The sequence below is a fragment of the Malaya genurostris genome, chromosome 3, assembly GCF_030247185.1.
Source record: "Malaya genurostris strain Urasoe2022 chromosome 3, Malgen_1.1, whole genome shotgun sequence".
Lineage (NCBI taxonomy): Eukaryota > Metazoa > Arthropoda > Insecta > Diptera > Culicidae > Malaya > Malaya genurostris.
In genome coordinates this window covers 83,584,701-83,607,972 of record NC_080572.1, presented here as the reverse complement: position 1 = coordinate 83,607,972, position 23,272 = coordinate 83,584,701, and the positions used below count along the sequence as shown (strand labels likewise).

Below are 23,272 nucleotides of genomic sequence, written 5' to 3'. Positions count from 1 at the left end.
CTTTAGGGTGTCAGCTATCTCGATCAACTTCACTTTACGGTCATTGAAAATCATTTTGTGGATTTTTTTCACGTTTTCATCGGTAACAGCCTCTTTTGGACGTCCACTGCGTTCATCGTCTTCGGTGCTCATATGACCAGTACGAAATTTTGCAAACCACTTACGAATTGTTGCTTCGCCCGGTACAGAGTCTGGATAACACTCATCAAGCCATTTTTTGGTATCGGCGGCACTTTTTTTCATCAAAAAGTAGTGTTTCATCAACACACGAAATTCCTTTTTTTCCATTTTTTTCACAATAACAAAAGTAGCTTCACTCAAAATGCAATATCTCACAAACTAATAATCAGACAGCTGTCAAATTTATACACGTATCTTTTGAAGGTTGGTACTAACTGAAAATGGTATGGATTTAATTCTATCGGTGCCCTCTCATAGAAACGATACGAACTTTTCAGCCGATCTGTTATTTCGATTAAACCAATTAAACGAAATCTTACAAATGAAGCGGACCTGCGTTTCTGTTACTTTTGAGTATGTAAGTGAAGCTAAACAGTATGAATCAGCGGTATAAAACATATAGTATGATTATTATTATTATTATAGACATCACTACACCACCGGCACGGTATATCTGCACTACCGGTTGTGAAAAATGCATTTACATCGCGAATCTTGAAATTCCGATGTTTGTTTATTTTTTCAAATAAATTTCAATTCATTGAAATTCTTTTATTCTTTCGGTCGCATTTATCATAAAATAGCTAAAAATTTTACTAATCGCAGCACCGTATATTAACCCATATCACAAACCATTAGCAGGCAACCGTAACAGTTTCGTTTTCTTTATAGCGCGTACGAAATAGAACAAAGTACGCATCGTTCGTGGTGTGCTTTTTCCTTCTACGTTGCACGTACCGGCGCTGTATTGTCATTCTATATGGTGGTTTGAAAGGTTTGACACTCATCTGTTACTGCGGTACCGGAAGTCGGATCCGGATTAAATTTCACAATAGATTTTAAGACAATGTGAGCTTTAATTTAAAATAAGATTTGTGAAAATCGGTTCAAACATCGCTAAGAAATCGAAGTGAGTTCTGTTTTTTTTTTTACTTCACTACTTTCGGTTCTTACAGAACAAGAAAAGGGAAGACCAGTAGTAGTGAATTAAGTTTATATACCCACAAACTAACAAGTTCTGCAAACTAGAAGAATTTATCAGACAGTTTTATGGGATTTGTCCCTATTTTTGACCATCGTTCGTGAAAAAATACTCATGAAATTGGTAATTTTCCACTTATCACGCTTTAGCTCCGGAACTGAAAGTCGGATCCGGATAAATTGTTCCAGGATTTTTTAGGAAACTATGAGACCTTTCATTTGACTTTTAGATTGTGAAAATCGGTTAAGCCGTTTTCGAGAAAATTGAGTGGCCATTTTTGCCTTCCTCATATAGAAAGGGTATGCAATCACTGTGAAAACCGATATTTGAACCGAGGTATAATTATCCTATACAAAGTTCCTGAATTTTATTTCGAAACGACTTTCGGTTCCAGAATTACAGGGTAGTTAGTGTAAAAATTCCTGTTTCAAATTACTTCCCCATCCGCCTCAGAGATGGCGTGACTGACTGGAGTGACAAACTTAACTTCAAATGGAAGGTCTAATGGTCCCTTACAAAAATTTCAAATTTCATCCGGATTTAAAGGCTGAAGCATGTTAAAAATTCGATACCGTCACCAGTGGCATATTGAGGAAGTTCGGCGCCCGGGGCAAAATAAAAGATTTACCGCCGTTGGTTTTGTGAGCAAAAAAATACAAAGCTGAATTCCATCTCCGGAAAGCTAACCCCCCCTAGATACGCCACTGACCGTCATTTAAAGCGGCGATACAAAAAACCTAAACAAAAATTTTAAACTGGCCTCGAAACATTTTCAATTGATAGCCATTATCAGTAGACAAATAAAACAAACCTATTCCGGCTATCCGGGTTCCCGGTTTCTGATTCCGTAAGCGCCGGAAATAGTGGTCATATATTTCAAAATGGATCTCACTCACTTTCTCAGCGAATGATTGACCTATTTTCACAAACTTAGGTCCAAATGAAAGGTCTTGTGGTCTCATATTGAATTCCTGAGTTTCATATGGATCCGACATCTGGTTGCAGAGCTACAGAGTGAAGATTGTTGAAATGTTCATACCGTCACTAAAAAAAATAATTTCTAAGCTTGCCTCAAAATCAATTCCAATCTATACTCAAAAATGGATCCCAGTCATTTTTCTCGAACCGACTTCGATTATACCCGTTCCTGGATTCCGATTTCGGGAATACCTGCAGTAGTGGAACTCACTTCGTTCACGCAGAGATGGTCTTACAGATCTGAGAACTATTTCACTCTGTAGTTTATACTAGTTGATGGACAAACCTTTTTGTTTTTCAAGAATCAAAGAAACTTATTTTGGGAAAAACCATACATTTATATATGAGTATATGAGAAAAATGAGAAAGGCATCATTACAAGACTAGGTGGATTAAAAAAGGGTTTTTCTCTAATTTGCACTGTAACTCCAGAACCAGAAGTCGGATCCAAATGAAATTCAATAGCAGGCTATATGACCAGAAGACCTTTTATTTGAATCTAAGTTTCTGAAAGTCGACTTTGCGATCTCTGAAAAAAGTGAGTGCATATTTTTTCCAATTTTTGGTGCATATCACCCTGTATTTCCGTAACCGGATATCGGATCGAAATGAAATTCAATAGCAGGCTATGGGACCACAAGACCTTTCATTTGAATCTAAGATTGTGAAAATCGGTTCACCATATCCGAGAAAAGTGCATCGGTTCAGCCATCTCGGAGTTACATACATACATACATACATACACACACACACACACACACACACACACACACACACACACACACACACACACACACACACACGGATTGACACACATTTGCTCAGTTCGTCGAGCTGAGTCGAATGGTATATGACATTTAGTCCTCCGGGCCTCGGTTAAAAAATCGATTTTCACAGTGAGTGCATATGCTTTCTATATGAGATAGGCAAACCTATCGTTTTTGGAAAATTATACCTTTTTTCTCCAGATTGATCCAACACCCATATTAACTTCATAAGCTGTCAGCTTCAAAATATCAAAAACGTGCTTAATCCACCTAGCAGTGAGATGATAACTTTTTTTTATCAATCAGCATGTGTTTTTCGCATGAATATTCTTGGTTGTATTGAGTTTTCATGAAATTATTGTAATGACCATCGTTTTAATTAAATGAATTATAATTAAAATTTTGAAACAGCAAGACGAAGATAGAGATTGTATTAAACTCTAAAATTATTCCTTTTCAATATAAACGTGTGACAATCGATTAAGCGTTCCATGAGATGTATAAGTGAGTTCCTCTTTAAAGTTTTTGTCATTATTTATGGTACTTCCAGAAACGGTATTCAAAGACAAATATAACCCAAAATAGTTCGAAATCCATGAATTAGTATGACGGATGAATTGAAATAGTTTTGAGCTCAACTTTGAAAATTTTTTGGCATCGTCATCTTCTATGACGGTTCTATGACGGTTAATTTCAAAATCAATTCATCAATTTTGTATGGAACCATAAGTTTATTTTAACTTTAATTTTGCTGTATTAAATTCGTTTTGGCCTTTTTTTAGCTTTTCTATTCCCGATACTTTCGGGAACGGAATTCGAAAATTAGTGTAGCCAAAGTCACTCAAATTCGATTAATGGATTGTTAACCATTTCATTAGATTCGAAATTTTTAAAATCAGTGTAGCCATCTTAGACAAATCGTATTGCGTTTCACATAAAATCAGTGAACCCGATAAACCCAATAAATTTATGTGGAATTTTTACACTAAACACCCTGTATCTCCTAAACCGAAAGTCGGATGGGTTTAAAAACAAGCAGTTTTTATGATACCTTAATACCTTTTATTAGAATTTTAGATGCACGAAATCGGTTCAGCTATCTACTAGCAAAATGAGTGACATAATTTTAATTTCATTACATATATCATCCTGTAGTTCCGGAACCAGAAGTCGTATCCAAATGAAATTCAAAAACCTTATATGGGTGCATAGGACTGTTCATATGAGTTTAAGTTTGTAGAAATCAATTAAGCAATCTTCCAGAAAAATAAACGAAATAATTTTTCACACACAAATTTGGTTCTCTCGACGTACTTCTTCAAATGGTACAAGGGTGTAAGAAGTTGTGTTCTTTCAGCAATTATTGTTGCAAGCAGTATAAATCTATATCAAAATGAAATTGTTTTGAATTTGAAAATACTGCCATTTCTCTAATACATATGTCATGTTCGAACGATTATGTTGCCAAAAACGAACCGTGCTAAAATCGAAACGCCATGAAAAAGGGTGCTGTGCATAGTATTTTAGGTGCTAAGAAACAATTGCATAAAACAGTAGTAAAATCGTGTTTTACTCACTACTACTGGAATAAGGCGAAAAGTCACTCAATATCTCCGTTAAAATTTAACGGACGGATTTTAACAACCTACAGCTTGTTGGATAGCTATTACCGTGCGGAATCTAAGTCTAAAAACGTAATCTGTTTTTAAGGTTTTCAATTGTGATAGATATTTTCAAAAACTGAAAATTTTGACATAAAACTTCGTATAACTCAAAAAGTAAACATTCGATCTCAAAACCATTCAATACCGTTCAGGGTGACGGGAAGACCTTTCATTTGTGACTAGTTTGATCAAAATTTGTCCAGTCATCTCTGAGACCTCGACCTCTTTGTTGACAACACACATACAGATACACACATACAGACACACACACGGGCATTTGCTCAGTTAGTCGAGCTGAATCGATTGGTATCTGACACTCGGCCCTCCGGGCCTCGGAATTTTTTTCGAAAGTTAAGGCGAATTCTATAAAACATAAATACCTTTCCGAGAAAACTCATTTTTTTTTCTATAGAAAGGAACAAGAATTTATGGAAAATCGACTTTCGAACAGAATGTTTTATATACCATAGTACTCAGCTCGGAAAAAAGTATGTGAGGTATGTAACTTTTAAAGATTTTTCTCATCGCTCAATTTTATCGAATATTTTTTTCAAAACAACTATTAGGTCATTGATCAAATTGAAAGATAAAATGGCTAACTGTTCCGGTTCCGGAGATATAATGGTGTAAGTGCCATAGCCGACAAAATACTTTTTTTCCCTCGGTTCAATTTCCTCGGAGTTGGTTAAACCGGTTGCAACAAACCTTGGCTCGTTTGAAAACTTGTACTGGTTCATTATAGTATAAGTGACGTAACCGCCAAAACGCAGTTCATGTTTCCGCTCAATTCTCTTAGAGATGACTAATAGCTACCACTTCTAGTTACGGATATTTAATGACATAAATGACGTAACCAACAAGACGCACTTCTTTTTTTCTTGGTTTTGTATTTGTATGTCGCTAATTTTTTAACATTCTAAAAGTATCCTAATTACTGATCGGGATTAACTGAAATTGTACAGGGAACTTCTAGATGATCCAACCTGGGACTGGTAAATCATCCTTCAATGTGCATCTTCTGGTAACACCAGAATTCATTGATCAGTACCGGTGCCGGTCAGGCCCGAACGTAGATCGTCTAAGGAATGTGAAGGGATGTTAGTCCAACACTTGTTTTTACTAAAGACCGTATATACTACTGCACACTCCACAAGTGTCACGGGAGAAGGATATTTGTTAATAAAAATTTCAGTATTGGTATTATTCGCGCGCGACTCAGTATGTTCCGGTTTGAAGATACTCGGATGCACCACTAAACTCACTGACTTCCCGAGTGAACGTTTCAACAAAATCCTATATTAAAGTCCCGGGAAGTCTTGATTCACATCTCTTTTTCGAGGAAACTGAAAAAATGTGCAATACTATCGCGTAAAGAATAAAAACTTCCCTATTTTTATAAATGAAATTACGTGATACAAAATAAACGAGTGAATAGGATTTAGACAAAATAGTTGACATTGTTGCATTGACATATTCTAAACAGTTGTTATAAAATCATTTTAAATCACCAAATAAAGGTCAACAGATTTCACGCGCGTCTTGATTCTGTATTATTTCCACTTTATTATTTTATTTATTAAAATTATTAATTGGTTATATTGTCTGATCTGGGCAGCCGGCTACCGAGAAAAATATTAATTTATTACAGGGAAGAAAAAAACATTTCAAATAAAACTTTTATCCGAAGCTATACGGAAATTGATAGGTTGAATGAAGAAATAATTTAGTAAAATAGAGTAATCAGAAGTGAAACATTGAAAATCTGATAATATTGTGGTCCCGGCAAGGATTTGTAATCGAGATTCACGTAGGTTTCGTCGTGCATGATTATGCAGTTCAAATTTTCAGCAAGAATCGTATTGTACAGCTTTCGAACCCTCGGCCTGATCGATGCTTCTTGTTTCGGACTACGTTTTGGTTGTTTCTGCTTCTTATAGGTTCGAAGATTCAAACGTTCTTTAGCACGAAGAACATTTGACTTCGAAGTGCCCACTTTTCTGGTCACATCCTGAACTGAAACCTCCTTCTTTTGCTCGAACGCCTTCAATATACGTTTATCCAAGTGAGGGTTAGCAGGATCTTTTTTTTTTGACCCGTTTTCGGTTTATCCTCAAAAGTGTTATCCTCACCGAACTCCTTCTTTTGCTCGAACGCCTTCAATATACGTTTATCCAACTGAGGGTTAGCAGGACCTTTTTTTTTGACCCGTTTTCGGTTTATTCTCAAAAGTGTTATCCTCACCGAACTTCCTGATTGCATTTCGCACGGCTTTTTCACTTACTCCTCCCATTTTTGCTATTTTTCTCAGGGACAGTCCGCGTTCTGTGCACCATTTGTACACAATTTTTCGACGTTGTTCTACTGAAAGTCCACGCATTTCGAAACAAACTAATGAAAACGAATAAACAACTGCACAAGTGGTTAGAGAAGAGTGTAAACAACAGGACGCAGCCATAAAAAGTGACAGATTCTGAACCATTCCGAAATGGCAGCGGTTTTTGGTTGCGTCCATACTTTCTGGGACAGTCTTTAATATCGATGAAATTTGGAACATCATCACGCAAAATCATTCGTTTGACAACGTATATAGCTCAAATTATTCGTAAAATATTTGCCTTTTTAATCTCGGTAGTTGGAAAAAATAAGTTAAAAATTTAAAGTAATTAAGAAAAGGAAACTAAACAAACCAAATTAAAACATGTTTTCTTAGCTTAAATTTTTTCACACTAATCGTAGCTCACCCTGTATAAAGCAACAAGATCCATAACAATACTGACGCACATGAAAGAAAAGAGATGCCAGAGTGGGTAAACCACTACCGCTAGAACACGTTGTTCTTCGGTGCGTGCCTGCAACTACTAGTGGATACTACAAAGAATGATGATAGAGATTTTCGCGGTGATCCTCCTAGCTCCTTTTGCTGACACTTGTCTATGTGCCGGGTTTAATAATAAATCAAGAGAGTAATGCAACTGGAATTATGTGACACCACCAGTGGTGAACCGACAATTTATTCCTTTCATTATAAGATAGCTAACCGGGCAAATGTGAACTGAACGTTCGGACAGGAAGAGGCAATATAACACATATCGCCCAGACAATGACCAACAGGAATTCGGATGGCCCGGTACGAACAGTTGAATTTGTATCCATAAGGCAATTTCACGGGGGAAAATTGTAATCAGTATATTTTCTCGTGAAATTGCTACCGTAAAAAGCTACAGGTCATTATGTCACTCCAACATTCGATATGGCGCCGGAACAACGGCGAAGATTAAGGCCATGCAATATTATCAATTCAATTATTTTCGCTAGCATTCAAAGATCAATCAAAGCCAGAACGGACTGGAAAGCGAACATTCAGTTCCAGCATAGAACAATTCCTTTACTCGTTTGATTGAGTGAGAAGCACGGTTTGATTGTTTTTTTCCCCCGGACCGAATTGTTCGAGCGTGAAATGTCTGACGGACAAAATACGGCTTCTGTTGCCCAGCACTGGCCGTCGGGGAAGGAGAGCCATGGTTAGTTGATGCGCTGAGCTTACGATTAATCGATGGAAAATCTTCCATTGTTGTTTCGGCATTGATCCGATCTAGCCAGTATGCTACCACAAAACTTCCTAAATCATCTTCAATCTTATGCATGGAAAAGGGTAAACCGTGGTAGAGCGGGTGAGATTACTTTTTTTCTGCTTCTCGTCGATGCCTTTTTTTCTGCACAACTACAGATTCCGTCGTTTGATGCTGAAAGAGGAAAATAATCACGATGATTGTTTTCCCATCCGAGGGTCGATTGGAATTGAAGCTTTTCCGCTGATTGAGTTGGGTTTCTTTATCTTATTGTTTAAATAAAATCCAAACCCCGCCAGGAAAATGGTTCCTCGGTGAGTAGACAATGCAACGGGTTCTGATTCGTTACGCTGTTGCAATATCCTTGCTGAAAGCGAATGTGAAATCGAGTACATTACAAGCAGCGGCTCCAAAGGGATAATGGATTGCACATTGTAGGAGCATACAACGTCAGCGATGTGTAGCAGCTGACACAAGTAAAGAATCTTCAGAAATTGAATCAGAGTTTGATGTTGAATTTCTTTGCGATATTATGTTTCTCGTCGATACCGATGGATGACATTCAAATGAAGGATAGCACGCTATAGATTTTAATGTCTGGAACGAAAAAAGTCTATTTCCAGTGAAGGAATTTAAAGAGATTTAAAGGAAAACGGTCTTATATAAGTTCCATATTTTTCACCTCATTGCTGTACCAAAACTATGAGGGGCTGGGGTCCACTAGGAGATTGATAGTACCCATTAGCTCTCTCCGGACAGTACCAGCCTAGATGCCGTGTGGAATCCGGCGGAAAAAAAATGAACCAAGAATAGATCCACTGGGTTCCTTCTTCCATGTCGTAAAAGGCGACAATTGCAGGAGTTTCTTTTTCCTTTTCAACGTTTCACTTCTGATTACTCTATTTTACTAAATTATCTAATCATTCAACCTATTAATTTCCGTCTAGCTTCGGAGAAAAGTTTTATTTTGGAATGTTTTCTTTTTCCATGTTATTGATTGTCTTTCAGGATTATAAATTGAATGATAAAAAAACAACTATTGCGCAAATCGGTTGATATTACATAGTTAATAACAGAGATAACATATATCGTTATATTGAATGCATAGAAAACGCATAAAAAATCGCATAACTCTTAAAATTCGCATAAGAAAAACCGCATAACTCTGAAACATCGCATAAAAAACCGCATAACTCTGAAACTTCGCATAAAAAAACCGCATAACTCTGAAAATTCGCATAAAAAACCGCATAATTCTGAAAATTCGCCTAAAAAGTCGCATAAAAAAACGTATAAAAAAAGACCTTAGTGTACTTGATATTAATATTTCAAACAATAAATTTATATTTTTCTCGGTAGCCGGCTGCCCAGATCAACCAATATAATCAATTAATAATTTTAATAAATAATTAAAATAATAAATCGGAAATAATAAAGAATCAAGACGCGTGAGAAATCTGTTGACCTCTATTTGGTGATTTAAAAAATGATTTTATAACAACTGTTTAGAGTATGTCAATGCAATGAATCAACTATTTTGTCTTAATTCTATTCACTCGTTTATTTTGTATCACGTAATTTAATTTATAACAAATAGGGAAGTTAGTAGTATTGCAAATTTTTCTTCAGTTTCCTCGAATAAGAGCTGTGAATCAAGACTTCTCGGGACTTCAATATAGGATATTGTTGAAACGTTCACTCGGGGAGCCAGTGAGTTTAGTGGTGCATCCGAGTATCTTGAAACCGGAACATACTGAGTCGCGCGCGAAACCAATACTGAAATTTTTACTAACAAATATCCTTCTCCCGTGACACTTGTGGAGGCCTCTAGTAACAACAAGTGTTGGACTAACATCCCTTCCCATTCCTTAGACGATCTACGTTCGGGCCTGGCCGGCGCCGGTACTGATCATTGAATTCTGGGATTACCAGGAGATGTACATTGAAGGATGATTTACCAGTCCCAGGTTGGATCATCTAGAAACTCCCTGTACAATTTCAGCTAATCCCGATCAGTAACGGAGTAGCAACCAGGGGTGGTCGCTCAAGCTCAAGCTCAAGCTCATTGCTGTACCAAAACTATGATTCCGGTTAAAATTTAAACGCTCTTACTGAAATACGCTTGATTTTGGTCGCGAGTATCAAAAATTAGGTACGGAATTAATGAAATTTCAAAAAAGTTGGCAATAGTTGTCATTTCTTATGGACTACTGGTTACTGGTTTCGATTTTGATGTTTAGATGTTTTTCAGTGATGAAAAACTTTAGTCTTCAGGAAAATGTACTTACTCAGCATTGTTCACGCTGTCTGCATAATCGAACCTACAGTTCCTGCTTGCATCTCATCAGACACTGTCGAAAATTGCTTACGGTCGAGACGATAGAAACAAAGACAATACAGTGTAATGAACAATAGAGTGTACGAAATGGGCAAATACGATTTAACGAAGTCTGAAACTTGGCCTACAAGACCAAATTCAATTTGTATTGATTACAAGCGCTGCAAAGTTAGACCAGCAGCAACCGAAATTGAAATCTTGCTTAAGGAACAAATGCATCTAAACGTTAATGATGTAAATGGGATTCAATTCAACAAGGCGTCTAACTATGTGTACATTATGTTCAAACGTGAAAGAGATGCAATTGCATTTGCCTCGGTTAATAAAGGGGTGCATAGTGTTGATCATGACAATGTTAAATATAAAATCCCATGGTGGACAATGTCATAGAAGTACGCGTGCTTGACCTTCCCCCGCAGACCAGCGATGGGTTCGTTCGGGAAAGTATGTCGCAGTACGGTGAAGTTCTTTCCATCGAAAGGGAAGTATGGCGGAATATTTTTCCGGGTGTCCGGAATGGCGTGCGAATGGTACGTATTCAACTACGTAAAGCAACTCCATCTTACATAATTTGTGATCAAGACGGGATACATTCGTGTAAAACGCTGATTATGTACGAAAATCAACTGGTTACATGTCAGTTTTGTGAACAACCTGCACAGTACGGCAAGCGCAGTACTCCTGTTTCACCATCAAACCAACCAGCAACTGCAAGTAATGTACAACAAGGCGCGTCTACAGCAACAACATTACAAGGAAAACGTAGAATAAACGGGAACCAACAACGATACCACCGATGCGGCAATGAAGGACGAGACGAGCCTCGAACAAAGTGCCTCTCAATCATCGCAAGATCAAAATGAAGGCTCCTCTCCCCCTAGAAGAAGGGTGACAATGAGATTTAATGGTAAAAAAATATTTTATCTAATAAAAACATGGCTCAATCGGCCACGTAAAGCTTGTACGCAAAATGACCTTAATAAAAAAAAACTATAAAAAAATAATCAAACCTGCTTGTGTTCGGATGCTCTAAATTTATTTTTAAGACCATTATATTAATTTGAGAAACCGGAAACTTTTCGTTCACCGTTGTCAACCCTACAGATTTATGGATTTCTGTAACTGTACGAATTTATGGATGAACCTAATCAAACGTATGGATTTCGTTATGATTGTTGGCTATGTTGACAGACGACTAACGTGTCATTAGAGATCTCGAATGAAATACGATCCTTCAATGGTGGAGTTCAGATAGAGGAAGGGACATGGAGACGGCATATGAAGCACGAATCGCAACAGATGCTTGAAAAACCTTCTACGCACAGTAAAAATTTGATGACTTCTAGGCTGCTAGACATGTCGTTAGGATAACGCAATGAAAATGTTTCCAGAACATGATCTGGTATATACAATAAGAAAAGGAGCAAAGCAAGAAACGTAGTTCGATTAGACGGAGGATGCGAGAAAAAACTTCTCGTTGAGCTGAGTCGAATGATACATAACACTAGAGGTCTCCGGAGCTCCGATCAAAACTCGTGTTCCCAGCAATTTTATTACCTTTCTAAAGAGGAAGCAAAAAATAAATCAAGTAACCAAATGATTTTATACGAAAATTCATTGGTACGGTTAAATAAAATTTGGTCCAGTAAACTTTAAACCAAGTATCGACCTACAACCCGAAGAATATTGCCGTTTTTGAACATAATCGGTCAGTTGTGTTAGTGCTTCGTGAATATCCTCGAAAAGACCACGACAGTAATGCGCCCAACAGTGCTACAATACGTACTAAATTCCTAATCCACCTAGAGATATGATAATGCCTTTCTCTTTACATTCGAACAGTCTCATTAAAACGTATATTAGTTTCACTAAAATAATTTTTGAAACGATTTTGGGCAGAGTTTTTACAGAAATTTATTCAGATTGATTCGGATAGTTCACAAATGCGTTCTTCGGTGTTTACTTCGCACATTCGGCAACATTCCTGAAACCAGAACTATTAGCAATAACACAATTGAACCTGATCATTACACAGAAAAAAATTATGAATTTTACATGTGACATAAACCTTCAAGCGATATAATTCACAACTGCTTGATTTTCCAAATGACGCAATATTCCACACGCACAAAATTTTACACGCTCCGACTGTAATTTGCACTCGGCTACCAATGACCACAGTATGGATTTATATGTATCAATTATTCAGCAAGCACATATGTGCTTCTGTGGCCCAGTCGATTATTCGATGTGCTTTGTGATCTAATGTTCCTCGGTTCAAGTCCCGCTGTTGCTGTCGATCTTTTGTTTTTTATTTCATTAGAGTTCAAGCCATGTAATTTTCAAATCACACAATTTTACATGTTCTTGAATATAAATTTGTGTGAAATACGACGCTCCAGTTATGTGCATCTTATAAGATGTAAAATCACAAGATTTTTTCGAACTGTGTAGTTACTTTCTGCGAATATTGTGCGAATTGAAAATGTGTTTTGTCGATAACGTCACTTATATCAATATATCTCCGGAACCGGAACTGACAGTCATGTGATTTTCAAACCTGATCAATTGCCCAATACACCCAGACCTCCATTTACGGAATAATCGGGGGTTCGTAAATCGATCAATCGTATCGTATTTGCAGGAAAATGATGTTCTAAGTTACATCAACCTCCAAGATCGCCATCTTCCGGTTCATCGATATTCGTTACAAACCATCAGAATACGGGTAATCTAGGAACGGGTTTGATGAGTAGAAGAAAGTCTTATAAAGCGCCCCTGCTAGCCAAAATGCCCCCTTCCTTTCTTAAGCATTCAAGACTTTTCTGAACCAAAGTTATATCACTAACACTATTTTTTCGTAGGATCTTTCTGTTAGGCAAGTTTCGTAGTTGTCGTTTGCTGGAAAGTATGAAAAAACTGAAAATTTAATTTGACAGCTTTTCGATGTAAGGTTTTGCTTCGACTAAATAAGCGTTTTATCCGCCATTTCTATGACATACTGACTATCTCAAAACATGAACAATGAAGCATAATGCATCTTTGTTGTGGGGTAAAATGTCTCTTGGTGTGTGTCATACCACTAATTGGTTGCTGCTTGGGCATTATGTCTAAGGCAAGTGAAAAAATCAATCAACTCTCATATTTTCTATTGAAGTCATTGAAAATTATGTTCCTCAGCCGCATTGCAAATATCTCAATGTTTTTCAAGGGGGGGCAATTAAAACACTTTACTGTAGATGTCAAAAAACTATGTTTGAGGTGGTTTTGAATTCCAAGATGGCGACTTCCGGTTTATTGATATTGCTTGAAAACCCTTACAATATGGGCATTTTCGAAGCGGGTTTGATGAGTAGATATCGGAAAACGATGTTTGAGGTGGTTTACTCATCAAACCCGTACCGAAAATACCCACATGGTAAGGATTTTCAAGGAATATCAATATACCGGAAGTTTCCATCTTGGAACCTCAAACATCGTTTTCCGACATCTACTCATCAAACCCGTTCCGAAAATATCCATATTGTAAGGGTTTTCAAGGAATATCAATAAACCGGAAGTCGCCATCTTGGAATTCGAAACCACCGCAAACATCGTTTTTGACATCTACTCATATAACCCGTTCCAATAATACCCATATTGTAGTAATTTTCATGAAATATAAATGAGCCGGAAATGATTTCCATTGTATTCAAAAACCTCTTTTTACGAAGTATGTATAAAAAGATTACATTCGGGAGTTTGTTCGTAAAAAGTGTTACGTAAAAGAGGGATCGTGAAAAATAGTTTACGTAAACAGAGGTTTGAGTGTAGTAGTTTTCAAACGACCTAGAATTCATATGTTTACGTTTTGTCTTTGACTAGTCAGTGCAATGCACTGATGAGTCAAAGACGAAACGTAAACATATCAAAATCGGTTATGTGCCCAAGCACAAAATTTGGCTAACCCCTGATTGACCTAGAATTGTTGAAATCGGTTCATCCATCTCCGAGAAAATTGTAAAAGCCTTGGTATTACATTCCTGTAGTGGAATTTGACCTTATGTTTCAACAGACTTCGCAGCCGATTCAGAGTGTACAGAACCAGTGCATGGCTGGTGCTACGATTCTACTGATACTACGAATACTTCCAGGTCGGGGCTCGAACAAACGACAACTGGTTTGTAAGACCAGCGACCTATGCATTGAACCGCCAACCCGAGACAGAAAATTCTGCGGATAGAATATAGTGAGTTTTGTCGTATGCGTCACTTATACCAGTACATCTCCGGAACGGGAAGTGTAAGCCATTTGAATTTCAAAACTATACAATGAATCAAGAGTCACTTTCAAACGTGTCTAAGCTTATTGAAATTAGTTTAGCCATCTCTGAGAAAATTACGCAAAGAGACAAAAGTTCCTTTGTCGGGTACGTCACTAATATAATTATATCTCCGGAATCGAAAGTAGGCTGTCACTTGATCTTCGAATTTGATTCACAAATCAAAATGAACTTTCAAACGAGTTTTGGATTAGAGACATCTCTGAAAAAAATTGAGCGGAGAAAAAGTAGAGCGTTTTGTCTGTTACGTCACTTTTATCAATGTATTTCCGAAACCGGATTTAGATTTAGAGCATTTAGATACTCGAACTTCTTGTGATTCAAGTTCGAAGCTTTAAAACGAGCCTAAGTTTTGATAAAATCGGTTTAACCATCTCCGAGAAAATTCAGAATTTTGGAAAGGCTTTTCAATGTAGGTAAAGTCGTGATGTATGATTCCGCAATCAAGTCGCACTAAAAGATACGTGGATGTAAAATAAAGAAATTGAGAAGACTCTGCTCCGCATTTTGAAATCTTAATTATCTTAACGGAATAAATTACCTCTGTAATTGAAACAAAAAACCTGCATTGCTCTGTTGTTTGAGGACAGCGGGTCTAACTAGAATGAGTAAGAATCTTACTTCTATTAATATATTCGTACAAGTTCACTTTCTTGTGTCTAGATTATAGCGGTTTTGATCTTGAGTTGAATAAATCGAAACAAAATATGGGGCATTCCACGCAAAATCAGCCACCCAACATTTTTTTTTATCTAACTATTTTTTTCTGTAAAGAACTTGAAAATATTCGACACGCATTTTCTTATTTCTATATGATACGTGAAATTTTCGAGATACGTTTTTTTTAAATTTCGCGTTTTCAAAAAAGAGCCTTTTTTCAACAGCCTATACTGTAAAATCTAATAAAGATACAAAAATTCGTCCAAGAAATGAAATGTGAGTCTTTTCCTTAGTTTTCAATTAAGCGATTCCATAAAACAACCTTTAAATATAATATAATGAGAAAAGTTAAAAATTAATAAAAAAAATTCAAACCTGGGCCTAATTTTTTTTGTTGAAAAAAAAGCCTTAGGGGTTTAACTCAATCTTGGCAAAGTTTCAGAGTGGAAAGATCAATACTTTCGGAGCAGTGAATTTTTCAATTACGACCCGCACGCGCGGAGCGTACCGCAGCGCAATTCGCTCGGATACGGGCTTAACTTGCCGACACATGTCGCGCCACAGATCGAATCCTAACTTTGTCAGTTTATTGTTAGCAACGTTTCAGGCAGAAAACGAGTAAAATTGGGACAAAGGATTTACGTGAGTAATAAAATAATGTTGACATAAAGTTTTTGAACAGTTGCAATTTTTCTATGATCTGATTTTTCTGGCTTACAAAAACTCAATATTTCAAACGTGTCCTGGGAGGAGAAAACTTTCATTTTCAATTCCTTGTCTCCGTGCGGCTTAACATACCAGAAATAGTTCTACATTTTTCGAAACGATTTTTAAGAAATTTCTCTTCTTTTACATAATCTTCCGAACATTTGTATATAACTGAAATATTTGGTAGAAGAGATGCTTTCCTAGCCCACTCGTACAATTCATTCGCTGTCGAAATTTTGTATCTTTATTTGATTTTACAGTATAGGCTGTTGAAAAAAGGCTCTTTTTTGAAAACGCGAAATTTCATAAAAACATATCTCGAAAATTCCACGTACCATATTGAAATAAATTGAAATAGTTAGATGAAAAAAAAAATTTGGGTGGCTAATTTTGCGTGGAATGCCCCATATGTACTTTTTGTACAAACCAAAAACCCCTAAGTGTTCAAATACTGCGGCGGCCAGTAGTCGATCTCAAACGTTTTCGCTCGAGAGTCAGGTAGGATATGGCACCTAGTGAAATGTCCTTAAAGTGTCACATAAATTGTGTGAACTTCGCGTCTGTTCAACGGTTCAAATTGAACTGTTAGACGGAGATGACGGTTAAACTGCTTTAAGCACTGATGAGCCGAAGGCGAAACGCAACGAAATCGAAACAATACATGTACTTTTTGTACAATCCAAAAACCCCTCAATGTTAAAATCTAGTATCGTTAAAGCCTTTATCAAAATTCAAACTTTTTTTTTATTTCAATTCAAAAGGTTTCACCCTTATAGTTAAAACTGCCTTGCTGATCCTGTGTGTGTGTGTGTTGAATTGAGTCGGGAGCTCAAGTGAACTACGTGAAAGGCGATGGTCTTACCCATCACGCTATGCCTGTCCCTCCAACATCGAGGTGCAATGAATCTAGTACGACACTTAGGGTAAAGTGTTATAATATGCCCCCCTTAACCGTTGTGCACTCGAAAAAAAAAACACCTTTAACCACCCGAATGGGTACCCGGGTACCCATTTTTTTAAATCGCTGTAAGTTGAGCATTTTTCAACCGATTGAAGTAATTTTAGCACTGTTGGATTCAGGAACTTAAGCTCTTTGGGATTGGTACCCATAAAGATGGACATGGTGCTCCTGGTTCCCAGGAACCCGGATATCCTAAATGAGTTCCGACATCGAGGCATTTATACACGGATTTCACGTATTTTTGTAATCTTATCTAAGAATTGCTATATGAAATCAAGTGCTATGCTGAGTTGTTATGTTTATATATTTCAGGGGGCATCCGTTATGTACGTAACATAAAATTTTGAATTTTTCTACCACTCCTTTCCCCCTTTGTCGAGCATTTCTCAATCTTTTCACCATGTATTGTCACGTATTTTTGAAACCTCTCCCCCCTAAACGCGTGACGTACTTTATGTATGTTCCCTTATATACTTCACTTTCTTATCTTCAGTTTGAAAATTATTATGTACTTCAGGCCTATTGCGAGGAGCACGCAATACAATTTTTAATTCTGGCAACAAACATTTCGAAACATCACGAAGTTACTTCCCAAACAGTTTCGTTCTCATTTATATTTCCTTTTTTTCGTTCTATGAGAGTAAGTCCAGAATAGGCCAACTACCCTTTAGATGACGTCATTTTTCTACAAAAGGTTCATTTTGGTACGGCCTTTCTCAAATAGCTGGTTTGGAAAAGTTTCAAATTAGTAAATGACATTTATGGTGGAAAACACAAGTGTCGGAACATTCTACGGAAATCCGGATTAACGGGAACCAGAAGAACCTACTACAGCAATATACACGGCCATCGAAAAGTGGATAAATTTCTGAATTTACCCGTACTGAAAAAATTCAAATCGGATGGAATTTGCCTTAGTTACAAGCATTTTTATTTGTGGGTACCCGGGTACCCATTCGGGTGTTTACGTAATAAAAAAAATTTGAGCCCCCCCATTCGACCCCCCTTACTGTAAAATGAAAAGTCAAAGCATGAGAAGTTATGGTCCAACTAGTTCTTGGAATTGACCGAATTGCAGAATCTTAGTTTAAACCTAACTCAGAAATTTCTTATTTTGAAATTCGAAAAGGTACCCGGGTACCCATTCGAGTGCATAAGGGTTAAGAAAACATTGAGATATTTCCAAGTGTATTGATATATTTTCCTCGAGAATGTAAGTATTTCATTACAATACGTATGAGGAACACAATTTTCAATGACTCCAATGGAAAAGATGAGAATTGATTGATATAAACACATTTTCCAAAACGGCCACATTCTTAGTTTTTTTCGCTCGCCTCAGACATAATGCCCCAGCAGCCGTAAAATATGTCTCACAACAAATCAGTGGCATGACACACAACAAAAGACATTTTATCCCACAAAAATGATGCATTATGCTTCTTGAAATGTCCATAAAGTTACTGTTTTGAGATAATCAGTATGTCAAATAAATTGCGGATAAAACTTCTATTTAGTCGAAGCAAAACCTTACATCGAAAAGCTGCCAAATGAAATTTTTGGTTTTTTCATACTTCCCTGCAAACGACAACCACCAAACTTGCATAGCAGAAAGATCCTACGAAAAGATAGTGTTAGTGATAAAACTTTGGTTCAGAAAAGTCTTCAATGCTTAAGAAAGGAAAGGGGGCATTTTGGCTAGCAAGGGCGCTTTATAAGACTTTCCCCTACTGTCTTCGTTGAGGGAAAGTATGTAGCCATATATTAACTCAAGCTGAAATTTGTATTCGTTACAATCCGAAATCCCATCTGGAGAAATTAAATGTATTTTTCTGTTTCAACTTAAAAGATAAATTGGCCAAGAGCCGAAACGAACATTCGCATCACTATATAAAATTTATCGCTCCAGTCAGACATATGTATTTCAATCGCACTTGGAATAATGGCCCTCATTGATGAATAGAAGAAGTGCAATGTAGCAGTTTTTCATCGCTTTCGATTCGATGAAAAAAAATCTGGCAAATTGTCCCTCCAGGAGCAATCTGTTCCAATCCATTCATCCCTCTCTATCGGCCGTACACGGCAAGCGCCATAGCTAGGAGCGAAATTCGGGTTCGTCGGGTTGCAAACTGACGTTGCACTATTGTACACATACACAATAGCGTTTCGGTGGCAACAAATCTCGCTATTATTGTAAAGCTCTGGTGAGTGCTAGAATACATATATCTGTCGAATTCATGCATGTCCGGGAAAAAGGATATGTTCGTAACAGGACGATATATAGACTTTAGCTTTGACAGTTCATCTATTTGTCAATCAGATACATTTCACGCGTTTGTCGGAATAAAATACACAAAAATGTAATCAATCGGGGAACGTCTGAATTGTGCCTTCCTACGGAGCCAACTACTGCGATCGGTAGAGACAAACTTCGAGTCGAATTCATTTCCCAGAAGTACCTACTGATTTACGCTTCAATAGACGGAGTGAATCGTGCAGTAAACTTTCAGCTCTGGCACGCTGGGAGTTATCGATAGTATCGCACACTACTGCGATGAATAAGAAAATGTTACTTACCCCGCCTGGGAAAAAACAGCAATGCTTCCGCTCGATATGTTTGCCAAATGTCATCTGCAGCAGCGAGAGACGCATCCAACACGTTTCCAGTATATCGCATTCGCACGCCAGCGGGTGGTTCCGTCGGGCGGATTCTCTGTTGGAAGATGGAAAAGATGGACCATAGATTAGCAGTTTCTTCGTCTTGTTTATGGCCGCAGTAACCGGACTAGCATTAAATTGACTTTTTGTTTCAGGAGAATCTATCATATAGCGATGGTTATACAATATTCTCTTGCGGTTCGTACAAGAACGACTGCACGTCAATTGTACTTCAAGAAGCAAGCATGTCAACCATTACGAACAGTCATGAATTAATTTTCACATTTAATTCAGCATGCACAGGGTGGCAAGTGAATTGCCGATTTCAATTTCCCGGTTTTTCCCGGTTTTCCCGGTGCGCGAGACAAAATATTCCCGGTTTTTAGAACCGTTTTTATCGCATATCCAAAAGAACATCGAGAGTTGAGAAATAAAGTATTTTTTAGGTATCTCGATTTAGAAATAGGAAATATTCATTATGCCAAGTGCACGTAACAATGGAAAGACGTCGTTCTTGGCTTTCTCATATAGATAAGTTTTGCAATCACGAGTGAAGATAATAAGCTGAGGACTTTCAAAACGTTTTTGTTTTAGTATGAGGATTTGCTTAATAGAAGATTTGAGATTTATATAATCCTTGGAACGACGTTTAAAAAACTCATCCACAATTTGTCCATATTATATTGTCCATCCATATTCATCTTTAGAACCAACAGTACCACCCAGCTTAATGTATTCCATCTTTATTTCGTCTGTTACTTTGCTACTAATGTTATTCGTATGTACTAGCACTTCAAGATAAAAACTCAATCTTTTTGACTATTTCAAGTTAATGCGAGGTAACAGTAGGATTAAAACAAGAAACATAGCAACATCACGAAGGAATACAGCATGAACATTTTTGAAATTTTGTCTAAAAATCAACGCATTTTATTCAGACTTTATATGCTCTCTTCAATAGTTCTCTTAAGTGCAGCTTTTACCCCAAATTCGATTATTGTTAGTGTTTTCTAGGTAGCCAGAAATATCATCAGTCATTTGAAAGCCAAATAAGAATAATAAAGAATTAAATTTTAAGCCTTATAACTAAAATTGAAATTGGTATTATCCGAATTATTCAGTCTTTTGAAAAACTACCACTAAATAAGTCTTGTTACTCTTGCGTTTTTGAAGACTTTCGGTCGTAATTTTTTCGGTGTTTGGTGTTTTGGTTTGGGTATCTAGATAGCATTCGGGTGGGTTTGCGTTACGGAGTTAGGTTCCTCTTGCGTTTGTGAGGATTTTTGGTCGTGACACTCAAAGACATTCGAGTAGATTGGCATCTCGGAGTAGTTTAAGGAGTGCATGTTCGTTGTCCGGGTTGTTGCTGAGTACCTCGCGGATCGAGCTGGGCAGACTGTGATGTCTGCGAAGACCGTGAAATTTGGGGCAGTTGATGAGAATGTGTTCAACTGAGAGCCTGACGTTGCATATGGGGCAGGATGGTGGTTGACAATTTGAAATGGTGTGTGCATGGGTAATTCTGGTGTGGCCGGTTCGCAATCTGGATAGGGCTCGTTGCTCCATCCGGCTGCTTCTATCGATCCATTTGTCGGGTTCACCTTTAATTTTTTGGGTGTGCCCTGAGGATGCTCTCCAGGTTCTGATGAAGTGGTGTAAAGCTTTTGTATTGACGCATCTGATGAGGTCCATAGCTGGGACCGTTCTGGTAAGGTAGTGGTTGTTGGACCTGCCTAAAGCTGCGAGTGCGTCGGCTTCTTCGTTGCCGGGGATTCCAGAGTGTCCGGGTATCCAACAGATGATCGTCTGGTTGTTGCACTGTTCCTCTATTGCTTGGATGAAGGGGTGTAGGGAATTGCCTGTTTCGAGGGCGGTGAGGACTGCCAAGGAGTCGGATAGAATTATCGTTGGAGTGTTGGGGGGTTTGGATTTGATTGCGTAGAGGATTGCTGAGGCTTCAGCCGAGAATACTGAGCATGATGAGTGTAGCCGAAAGTTGTGGTTGGATGTTGTGCTGTAGATACCGGCTCCGACATGTTCGTTCAGTTTGGATCCGTCGGTAAAAATTTGATGATGATAGGGGTAGTTCTCTTCTATTAGTCGGTGCAAGTGGGTTCGGACTACGTTTGATTGTGTTCCTGCCCGGAGGGTGCGGGTTAAACTGGTGTCGATGCGTGGAGTTTTGGCAAACCATTCCCGCCGGATTAAAAATTATACCTACCGGCAGCGTAAACAAACAGCTAAGCGTTTTGTACAATAGCACCGACAGCAGCTGACAATCACTCGGACACCTAAAATAAAGACCAAAATGAATACACCGATCGAATTGTCGAACAAGTGGTGTCAGCAATAATAATCATACAGCACACCGCTCCGATTCACCGACCGAAGCGCATATCGATCAATTTCCGATACCGAAGCCCAAACCATCCAGTTCAACATCGCCAAGAGTATTAGTCAGTCGCATTCAGAATGGGCTTTTTTTCATCATCCGAAGAAGAGAATAACCGTGCCGAGATACACGGAAACACTCTGCTAACCATAGTGGAAACACAAAACAAACACTCGGAGGAATTCTCCAAACAATCAACGGCGGTAATAATTCTCATCATACTGGTCACCATCCTTATCCTGCTCATCATCATGAGGAGCATCCTGAAAATGCTAAAAAGAAAATGGACCAATGAAGGAATGAGGACGGCCCAGTCCATAGCGAGTATCACCAGAGTCTGAACGGAAACGCACCGATATCCTCACCTGAACACACCCGGCCGTCCAATCCAACACAGTCCTACTCCACACAGTCCGGAGCTCCACAAGTCCAGAGTCATTAAAAATAAAAACAACGGCAGGCCCCACTATCTTGAACCATTAAACAGACCTTAAACATCAACCAAACAGAAAACGGCTGATCACGCAAATCGAGTCGACGACCAACACGAAGCAGCTCAAAGTTATAAAGAAAGCACACAATATTGCAACCAAGGTCGGACAACGGCATCTATCAGCCAGAATTACAACTAAGCAACACGGGGGAACCCTATCTCCACAACGAACGGCCCAAGGACAACGACACCTGCAGGTCACTTTCTTAACAGAGTCGACCCCCAGACGAAAAACTTTGAGGATCATCCACAAGGAAATCAAAGGAATTATATTTCAATATATTATAAACAATACAATGTAGCTATATCAAATGAAATGTAATTATAAATCCTATCCATCCCACTCATCCCCAAACTCCCCTCCCAACACTATATCACCTCGGCGAATGACCAAACGGTTAAAGCCGAGGCTCTAAATAAACGAATAATAATAATAAGTCTTGTTAATGCTTTCTGCAAAATTAGTAGTTCTTAAGACTCTTAGGATTCAAACTAGGAGTGTTTTCTAGAGATGAGCAAAACCGTTCATTAAAAAGAATAGTTCAAAACTTAATAGTTCTACCGAAAGAATTAGTTCTGTTGAACTGTTCTTTCGTTCTTC

General features: G+C 37.9%; 1 protein-coding gene across 4 annotated transcripts in view; it reads right to left on the bottom strand.

Annotated features, from left to right (window-relative positions):
• LOC131438016 (uncharacterized) overlaps positions 1 to 23,272 on the bottom strand; it is a 209,750-nt gene that overhangs the window by 13,145 nt on the left and 173,333 nt on the right. For all 4 annotated transcript variants that reach the window (XM_058607775.1, XM_058607774.1, XM_058607773.1 and 1 more), the window contains exon 5: positions 19,706 to 19,841. In XM_058607775.1, coding sequence (XP_058463758.1) covers positions 19,706 to 19,841 — 136 coding nt within the window. The remainder of the gene's footprint in view (positions 1 to 19,705; positions 19,842 to 23,272) is intronic.